This window comes from Corvus brachyrhynchos, unplaced genomic scaffold (assembly GCF_000691975.1).
Source record: "Corvus brachyrhynchos isolate BGI_N302 unplaced genomic scaffold, ASM69197v1 scaffold47, whole genome shotgun sequence".
Classification (NCBI taxonomy): Eukaryota; Metazoa; Chordata; class Aves; order Passeriformes; family Corvidae; genus Corvus; species Corvus brachyrhynchos.
Genome location: NW_008239292.1, coordinates 853,525 through 863,060, shown reverse-complemented (window position 1 = coordinate 863,060; position 9,536 = coordinate 853,525). Strand labels below are relative to the sequence as shown.

General features: G+C 56.1%; 1 protein-coding gene across 1 annotated transcript; it reads left to right on the top strand.

The window, feature by feature from the left end:
* The first annotated feature begins 278 nt into the window (after positions 1-278).
* KAT7 (lysine acetyltransferase 7) lies at positions 279-9,206 on the top strand. Its single transcript, XM_017740495.1, has 15 exons — positions 279-348; positions 626-816; positions 1,534-1,642; positions 1,778-2,017; positions 2,495-2,577; positions 2,806-2,895; positions 3,456-3,554; positions 3,692-3,802; positions 4,697-4,888; positions 5,096-5,185; positions 5,525-5,665; positions 6,062-6,155; positions 6,296-6,442; positions 7,005-7,111; positions 7,661-9,206. The coding sequence occupies exons 1-15, from the start codon at positions 279-281 to the stop codon at positions 7,760-7,762; spliced, it is 1,866 nt and encodes a 621-aa protein (XP_017595984.1). The 3' UTR covers positions 7,763-9,206.
* The last annotated feature ends 330 nt before the right edge of the window (positions 9,207-9,536 follow it).

Sequence of the window (9,536 nt, the reverse complement as noted above, 5' to 3'; positions counted from 1 at the left end):
TCACGGCCCTGCCCGCTCCGGGGTCCCGCAGCCGCCCCCCAACCTCGGCCGGCACCTGCCGGCACCACCGGATCCCCGGTGTCCCCTCACGGTGTTGCGGTTTAACCGCACCTGGAAATTAAGCACAAGCCTGGAATGGGGGGGGACACCAAAATAAAGCTTATGGGTTGCAGTATGAACGATTTAGTGACGAGAAATGGGATAAAATGCTGTAATAGTGGTAAATAACCATGATAACGGAAAGGGAAAGGAGAAAAAAAAATAGCAATTGCTGACCAATGCCAGAATCCCCTTCCCACGTCCAGATTGCTCCAGATTACTTTGAGGTAATTCCCGATAATTCCTCCAGTTTGTATACTGGGAATGACATTGTGTGGTGGGGAACATCCCTTTGGCCAGCTGGGATCACCTGTCCCGGTTTCCTTTGGGAACCTCCTCACTGGCAGAGCAGGAGACACAGAAAGAAGGGGGAAAAAAGAGTCCCTGGTTTGGGATAAGCCCAGCCCGTGGCCGTGCACGGGGCACTCTTCCAGCTGAGTGTTTGGGAGGACGTGGACAGCATGAAATACGCTCTCTTTTTTTGTGTGTGTGGGTTTTTTTTGACAATACAATATTTCAATGTAAGTGCTCTGTGGCGTTGTGCTGTTGCAGAGGAACGCGGGCAGTAGCTCGGATGGAACAGAGGACTCGGATTTCTCCACGGATCCCGAGCACACGGACAGCTCCGAGAGCGATGGCACGTCCCGGAGATCCGCCCGCGTCACCCGCTCCTCGGCCAGGCTCAGCCAGAGCTCCCAGGGTGAGGGCTCGGCTCCTTAGAGCAGGGAAAGGCTCTTCCAGCCCCGCACGAAGGATCCCAAATGCAGCCCCACACCGCAAACAACCCCGCTGTTCCCGAGGGCTATGGGTTCTTATCTAAATGCTGATAGTTCTTATCTAAACTAAGGGATCTTTGCTTCTCCAAAGGGGAGCGGGGTGGTAATTATGGGTTAATTAAGTTGTTAAACCTGGAGAAAGCTGGTGTTACTCCAGATTGCTCCAAGCGTCCAGAGATGTTATCTGGCAAGGCCAGAGCATGGTGACCGAGGCAGGACAGAGCCACAGGGTGTTGGTCAGTGCGGGGCAGGGGGATCCCCGTGGTTCCTGGGGTGTAACTGTGGTGTCCCCGTGGTTCCTGGGGTGTAACTGTGGTGTCCCCGTGGTTCCTGTGGATGTAACTGTGGTGTCCCCGTGGTTCCTGTGGATGTAACTGTGGTGTCCCCGTGGTTCCTGTGGATGTAACTGTGGTGTCCCCGTGGTTCCTGTGGATGTAACTGTGGTGTCCCTGTGGTTCCTGGGGTGTAACTGTGGTGTCCCTGTGGTTCCTGGGGTGTAACTGTGGTGTCCCTGTGGTTCCTGGGGTGTAACTGTGGTGTCCCTGTGGTTCCTGGGGTGTAACTGTGGTGTCCCTGTGGTTCCTGGGGTGTAACTGTGGTGTCCCTGTGGTTCCTGGGGTGTAACTGTGGTGTCCCCATGGTTCCTGGGGTGTAACTGTGGCCCAGCCAGCAGCAGCCAGCCCCCGTCACCCCCAAGAAATACCCGCTGAGACAGACGCGCTCCTCCGGCTCCGAGACCGAGCAGGCCGTGGATTTCTCGGACAGAGGTACCCAGAGGGGCAGGGAGGGCTGGGGAATCCCTGCTCCGAGGGTGCTCCCGAGGGCGGGAGAGGCTCCGCGCGGTCCCTGAGGTGTTCCCGGGAGCTTTCCCCGCAGCTCTGTCCCCTCTGCCCCTCACCCAGACACCAAAAATGCGGCGGATCACGACGAGTCCCCGCCCCGCACCCCCACCGGGAACGCGCCGTCCTCGGAGTCCGACATCGACATCTCCAGCCCCAACGTGTCCCACGACGAGAGCATCGCCAAGGACATGTCCATGAAGGACTCGGGCAGTGACCTGTCCCACCGGCCCAAGCGCCGCCGCTTCCACGAGAGCTACAACTTCAACATGAAATGTCCCACTCCCGGCTGCAACTCCCTAGGTAACCCGGGCTCCGATGGCCGTGGCGCTCCTGCTCCGCTATTCCTGCTTGGCTGGGTGTTAGATCCTAAAAATAGGGGCTGAATTCGGATCAGGAGTATCAGGGAGAGGTGGGCCTGGAGAAGGGATATGGAGCATAAGTACAGGGATGTTATTCCTGGAGGTGTTTTCTGTTTTGGGGGATGGCAGGATAAGGAAGCAAGTAGGAGGGTGAGCACAGGTGTGGGAGAAAAATTCCTAGAATTGTTGGCAGGGAGCTGTTTTTTGCCAGAAACAGGATTTCAGTCCCAAATCATTGCCTTCCCATCCCTGGCTGCTTTGGCTTAGTGTGAGAAAGATTTTCCTTCTTTTTAAAACCAGGAGGCTTCCTCCTGTCCCCCCAGCATGCTCCTGTGAGGGATCTGCCCGTCTGGCAGACTCTTTCCACTTCTTTGGGATCATTTGTCACAAGTTTTGTTGTTTTTCTGACCCTCTGCAGGACATCTGACTGGGAAACACGAGCGCCACTTCTCCATCTCGGGGTGCCCTCTCTACCACAACCTCTCGGCAGATGAGTGCAAGGTGAATGGTTTTTTACCTTCTGATTTCTCCCCCTTTGGGATTTTTAGGATAAAATGCTGAGCCTTGTAATCCGTGAGCAAAGAGCAGAGTTCACACGGGTGTGTTTGGCTGTGAGACAGCAGCACCTGCGTGTCAGAGCTGGGAGGTGCAGCTCACCGTGCTCACCTGGAAGGGAAAAGGGGGGACAGGAGGTGGCTGCAGCCCTGACAGGGGAATTTTGGCCTCCAGGTGCGAGCCCAGAGCCGGGACAAGCAGATTGAGGAGCGAATGTTGGCCCACAGGCAGGACGACAACAACAGGCACGCCACCAGGCACCAGGTAAACGGGGACAGCCTCGGCTCCTGCCTCCCAGCACGGCCATTTCACCTGGGCTCCCTTCTGCACATCCCAGAGAAGCTGCTGGGACAGTCCTGGCCCTGCCCAGCTGCCAGCTCCAGCAAGGAATCCCTTGTATCCCTTAAACGAGGTTGGAGCAGGCAGGGAGAGCAGAGCTGGGCTTGGCCTGTGCTCTCAGGATGATCCTTTCCCCATGCTCGGATGTGCAGGACGAGGGAATTCCTGCAGAGCTGTAAACTGCAATTTCCCTCTGACCAAACCAGGGCAGTGACATTTCCGGGTCCCTGAGTCAGCTGGGAGCTCTGGCCCAGCACGGAGCATTCCATGGGGAGTGCTGCCTGTCCTGTGGCACGAGGCTGTGGTGGGAAGGGAAACGTCCTGCTCTGCATTCCTGTGCTGCACCTGTAGCGCCCTGTGATTAGCAGAGGGTCTGGTTCAAGCCTGGGATGGGAGCCAGGATGGAATTCCTTGGGGTGGGAACTGAAGGGCAGCGTTTGCAGGGGCTGGAGCCTCTCAGGGGTCCCACCCTGGGTTTCTTTCAGGCTCCCACAGAGAGGCAGCTGAGGTACAAAGAGAAGGTGGCTGAGCTCAGGAAGAAGAGGAACTCGGGGCTGAGCAAGGAGCAGAAGGAGAAATACATGGTAAAAGCAGGAATTTGATCCTTTCATTCCCCCCGGGATGGAATTTGGCTTTCCCAGTCATCCCGCAGCATTCCCAGCTGGAAAAGCTGCAGGATGCAGCAGCTCAGCAGCCAAAGTGCTGTCCTTTGCTGTTCCAGGAGCACAGGCAGACCTACGGCAACACCAGGGAGCCTCTCCTGGAGAACCTGACCAGCGAGTACGACCTGGAGCTGTTCCGGAGGGCTCAGGCCCGGGCGTCCGAGGACCTGGTGAGATCCAGCCCTGAGGCACTCCCAGCAGAGCCTTTGGGGCAGTGGGGCCCTTCCCGGGGTCTGTGGGAGCTGTGAGGCAGAGCAGGGAGCTGGGGAGCAGCTGCAGGCCAGCACAGCCACCCCGGGGTGGGGGATGAGTGCCAGTGACCGGCAGGGATTGCTGGAGGCACAGCTGGAGCTGAGCTCTGCGCTCAGGAATGTGCAGTGCCATTCCAGGGGTGCTCCCAGGGGGACAATGACAGCTTCCCTGCTGAGGGCTGGTGACAACAAAAGCCACCTTGGCCATAGCCAGTGGCTGAGTTCACAGCCTGGTGTTGCTGAAGCTCCTGAGGAGCTTCCCAAAGCCACATCCCATTCCAGAGAGGGATCAAAAGATCCTCTGATGCTTTCCCATGAGATCATCGAGTCCAGCCCATGACCTGACACCACCTTGTCCCCACGTGCCATGTCCAGGCTTTCCTTAAACATCTCCAGGGACGGTGACACCTCCCTGGGCAGCCCCTTCCAATTCCCAGTCCCTCCTTCTGGGAAGAAATTCCTCCTCATGTCCAGCCTAAGCCTCCCCGGCACAGCTGGGGCTGTGTCCTCCTGTCCTGTTGTTCCCTGGGAGCAGAGTCCGACCCACCCTGGCTGCACCCTCCTGTCAGGAGTTGTGGAGAGCGATGAGGTCTCCCCTGATGCTTTTCTCCAGGATAAGCACCCCCAGCTCCCTCACTGCTCCTCACAGCACTTGTGTCCTGTCCCTATGGATCAGGAAAGGAACCGGGAGTGGCGAGGAGCCGTAAGAATTTAATGAAAGACGAATTTAGAAGACTTGAAACAGATTTCCTCCAGGAAAATAAATCCCAGTTCTCCCCCAGCTGCTTTCAGTGAGTTTTTTGGCTCCTGCAGGAGAAGCTGAGGCTGCAGGGGCAGATCACCGAGGGCAGCAACATGATCAAGACCATCGCGTTCGGGCGCTACGAGCTGGACACGTGGTACCACTCGCCCTACCCCGAGGAGTACGCGCGCCTCGGCCGCCTCTACATGTGCGAGTTCTGCCTCAAGTACATGAAGAGCCAGACCATCCTGCGCAGGCACATGGTGAGGCCCGGGGAAGGGCTCATTCCCGCCGGGAATTCTGCTGTGGCACCGGGTGCCCAGCCAGGCTCAGCCCGGCACCGCGCTCGTAAACGTCTGAATCGGTCGCCGCTGCGGCTGCGGGAGGTGGGGCTGCGGTTTCCTGGCCCGCTGGAGCTGCTGCTGTCCCTGGAGCAGCGGTGACGGCCCCGGTTTGTGTCCCTGTCACAGGCAAAGTGTGTCTGGAAGCATCCCCCCGGTGATGAAATCTACCGCAAGGGCTCCATCTCCGTGTTCGAGGTGGACGGGAAGAAGAACAAGGTGAGTGTGGCCAAGAGGGGAGTGCTGCGCTGCTGCAATTTGGGAGGAGCTTTGCCGATGGCCAGAGATGACCTTAAAGACAAAATACAGAGACCCAAGCCCTGCTCCCCTGCCCTGGGCAGCCAGAGAAGGAGATCACATCCATTCCCACATTCCCACCCACAGGAATCCAGGCTTATCCATTTCCATCACCAGTGGAATTGTTTCCTGACCCAGCTGCTCTGTTTCCCCATCATTTCTCAGATGATTCAGATTTCTTTTGTCCTTTCCCAGGTGGTTTTGTCCACATTTGGGATATCCCACTGGAATCAACACCTGCATCTCTTTTTTTGTCCCCAGATCTACTGTCAGAACCTGTGTCTGCTGGCAAAGCTTTTCCTGGACCACAAAACCCTTTATTATGATGTTGAACCCTTCCTCTTCTACGTCATGACCGAGGCTGACAACACTGGCTGCCACCTGATCGGGTATTTCTCCAAGGTCAGTGGAAAACATTCATCATCCACCTCACTAAAACAGGATTTAGGAGCCCCTTATCAGCACTGGCTCCCTTCTGCAGTCTCAGGATTTGCTGCTTTTGGGAACAGATAAAGTTCCAAGGCTGAGCTGCAGGAATTGTTCTGTTTGCTGAGGGATTGCAGGGGCTTTGCTGCTCCATCATTTCTCATTCCCAGCAAAAACCAAACCAGCTCCACAGAATTGTTGTTGCCAGGAAGCAGAGTGGTGTCTTCATCAGGGATGAAGAAATTGGGAAGGAATGTAGAGAAAAATACATTGAAATAAATACTAGTCACCATGATTTCTTTTTTTAGTAAAACAGTTAAAGGAATAAAAATTCTGAGTTCTGTCCCTCCTCCTCTCTGCTCTTGTTTCCAGGAGAAGAATTCCTTCCTCAACTACAACGTGTCCTGCATCCTGACCATGCCCCAGTACATGAGACAAGGCTATGGCAAAATGCTCATCGACTTCAGTGAGTGGGGAGGAAAATTCCAGGGCAAAATTCCTCCCCTTCCACCAGGGCATCTCACCTGCCTGCTGGTGCTTGAGCAGTTTCCATCCTGGCTCATTTCTGAGTAGTTTAAATAGGTTTTTTTTTTTTTAATTTTTTAGGCTATTTGCTGTCGAAAGTAGAAGAAAAGGTTGGCTCCCCAGAACGTCCCCTGTCTGACCTGGGCCTGATCAGCTACAGGAGCTACTGGAAGGAGGTTCTGCTGCGCTACCTGCACAACTTCCAGGGCAAGGAGATCTCCATCAAAGGTGTGTCTGGGAGCTGGGGGGGATTTGGGAACATCCCTGTGCCTGACCCACCCACCCAGGTGTTTTAATGGGATATTCCTGTGGCTGGGAATGGCTCCTTCCCACTCCTGCCACCAGCACAGATGGGCCAGTTTGCAGCATTTGGGGAGGATGAACTGGCTGCTTCTTGAAAAAAAACACAATTTAAAAAATATTTAGCCAGAAGTTTCATCCACCTGTGGGTTAGAATGTCAATTTTAACAAGAAAAATGGTTCCAACAGCCAATATTGAGAATATTTGGCCTTATTTTGATGGCACTTCTCTGTTGGTGGCACCTGGGAGGACGTGGGATTTCCTGGGGCTGTGAGGTACCCTGGAAAAGCAGGATTGCATCTTCTCTCAGAGGATTTGTCACACAGATCCCAAACCCAGCGCCCCCAGCCCCCGCAATCCTGGCTGTGCCTGCTCAGTCCCTGTCCCACGTTTCTGAGGGCCTTACACAAAACTCATGGTGAGACCCCCGGGGTTTGGGGCTGTTTCAGGGGCTCTGGGCTGGGCTCTGACCCGGGCTCTGCCTTGCAGAGATCAGCCAGGAGACCGCAGTGAACCCCGTGGACATCGTGAGCACCCTGCAGGCCCTGCAGATGCTCAAGTACTGGAAGGGCAAACACCTGGTCCTCAAACGACAGGTGAGCCTGCCCATTCCGGGGGCTGTCTCCTTTCATTTCCTTGTTCTCCTTGCTGGGATCAGGGGTTCCTCGGGTCTTCCAGCCTGTTCATTCTCATCTCCCAGTAAAACAGGGTGAGCTCTCCTGCCCTGCACAGACACCCCAAAATCCCACCCTGTGCCTCCCTGGGAGCGTTGTCTGAACACTCCTGGCTCTCTGGCAGCCTCAGGGCCGTGCCCATTCCCTGTTCCGGTGCCCACCACTCTCTGGATGAAGAACTTTTCCCTAAAATCCCACCTAAACCTCCCTGGCACAGAGTGAACAGGATTGATTGATCCCTTCATGACTCCCTGATAAACCAGTCCCCAGATGTGCCAGACATTTTCCCTTCCCTGGGATCCCTTTGGAGCTTGATTGAAGGGCTTCTAGAAAACTGTGGAGAAGATGAAGTTAATTTTGGTGTGACTTTGGTGTGACTTTGCTGTTGTTTTGGGGGATTAGTGGGTGAGCCACCCTCCCCTTTGTGGTGTTGTCCCATGGATAACTGTGCCCCTCCCCTGCTGTCCCCAGGATCTGATTGATGAGTGGATTGCCAAGGAGGCCAAGAGGTCCAACAGCAACAAGACCATGGATCCCAGCTGCCTGAAGTGGACCCCTCCCAAGGGCACCTAAGTGTCCCCGCCAGCGTCCCCAGCGTAGAGGTGCCGTAGGGATCCGTGTCGTGCCGTGCTGTGGTGACTGGCTGCTGCAGTGTCCCCAGAGCAGCTCACCCCAGGGCTGGCCTGGCCTGGCCCTGTGTCCCCACAGTTCTGAGGAACTCGGATGTTTCGGCCTCAGTGAGGCCGTGAGGACTGGAAGTGTCTCGGAGCCCCAGGAAGCTCCGGCCCGAGGAGCTCTGATTGCTGGCCCTGGCCCTGGCCCTGCTGGCCCTGCTGGCCCTGCTCTCCTGCTCCAGGGGCCTGTCCCACCATCCCCTGTCCCTCCTGCAGCTTCCCTGAGTCCCAGGGCCGCTCCTGGCTCTTGGACAAGGTCTGGGAGTGCTTCTCTGGGGCAGGCCTGGCTTGCCCAGTGACATCAGCATCTGGAACTGCTCCTGTCCCATTCCGTGTCTGAAATAGGTTTAGTGGGATAATATCCCCCTCTTCCAGCATAGGATCCAGCAGATCTCCTCTTAGTTCCTGTTGTCCAGCCAGAATTGCACCTCCTGCCCCTGAGGGAGTCACTGGAGCAGGGTGTTCCTGTCACCCCTCCTGGGGCCGCCACAGCCCTGCTGGAAGCACCTCTGGATTAGAATTCCCATTTTTCCTGGTGTGTATCTCGTGGAATTACTGAGTTCCTGTACATAAACAACCTGCTGAGTGTATCCCCCTGGAGATGTTTTTCCCAGAGCAGCCTTCCTGGAATTGCAGGTCCCTTTTTTTTGGAGTTTTTTCCTCTCCGGGCCAAAGGAATCCAAACTTTGGCCTTTTCCAAAGAGCCACAGGAACTCCCAGCACCAATTCCAGGAGCTGCTGGGCTGCTGTGCTCCAGGGAGGGATGGATTCCCTGGCAGAGCAATGAAAGCTTCAGTTCCTCTCTCCCATCAGCAGAAATATCCCGGAATGGCTTCCCAGTAAAACCAGTGTCCTTGTGCCACCAGTGCCTGTGTGGCTCCAGTGTCACTGACAGAGGGGACAGTCCTGGGAAAGGGCTGAATTCCCTGATCCCAGGGGTAAATTCCCTGATCCCACTGCTGATTCCCTCGATCCCGGTGATTCCTGATGGAACAGGGTGTGAAATGAAGCGCTCCTGGGAAGGTGGGAGCCGTTCCCCATTAACCACTGCCCCACCCTGACTGGAAAAGTTCCCTCCTGCTCCTCTGGTTCCCTGCCTTTCTCCTGGAAAACCAAACCACCCCCAGACCCTCAGTCCTCGCTGTGGACCTCGTGGGCATTACTGACTCCTGCTGTCCTTGCTCCTGGCTCGTCCCGAGCTGCAGATTCCCAGGAGATCTCCCAGCAGTGGCTCTGGAGCAGGGAGGGAGGGAGGGAGGCCGTTCCCTGCTCCCCGTTCCCGTGCCGTGTGGGATGTGCTGTTCCTGTACCCGCTCCTCAATAAAAGCATGTTCCCTGCTCCAGCCTCGGCTCCGTGCTTTCCCGCAGCTCCAGGGAGGAGCAGCTGCTCCCCTGTGTCCCAGGGGCTCCTCTGGAACCCATCCCTGGGCCTGGGATTTTAGGATTGGGGCTGGAGCAGCCTTGGGGTTGAGTCTTCCCAAAATATCCTGCTCAGGGCTGTTCCAGTGCATTAAACCCTTTCCATGAAGGAATTTTTCCTGATACCCATCCTAAACCTCCCTTGGCACCGCCTGAGGCTGTTATTGGGACGAGTTTTCCCCACACTGAGGGGAAGCTGCTGAAGGAGAATTCCCCGAGATCTCCCTCAATTTCCAGGAGCTGCTCCGTGGTTC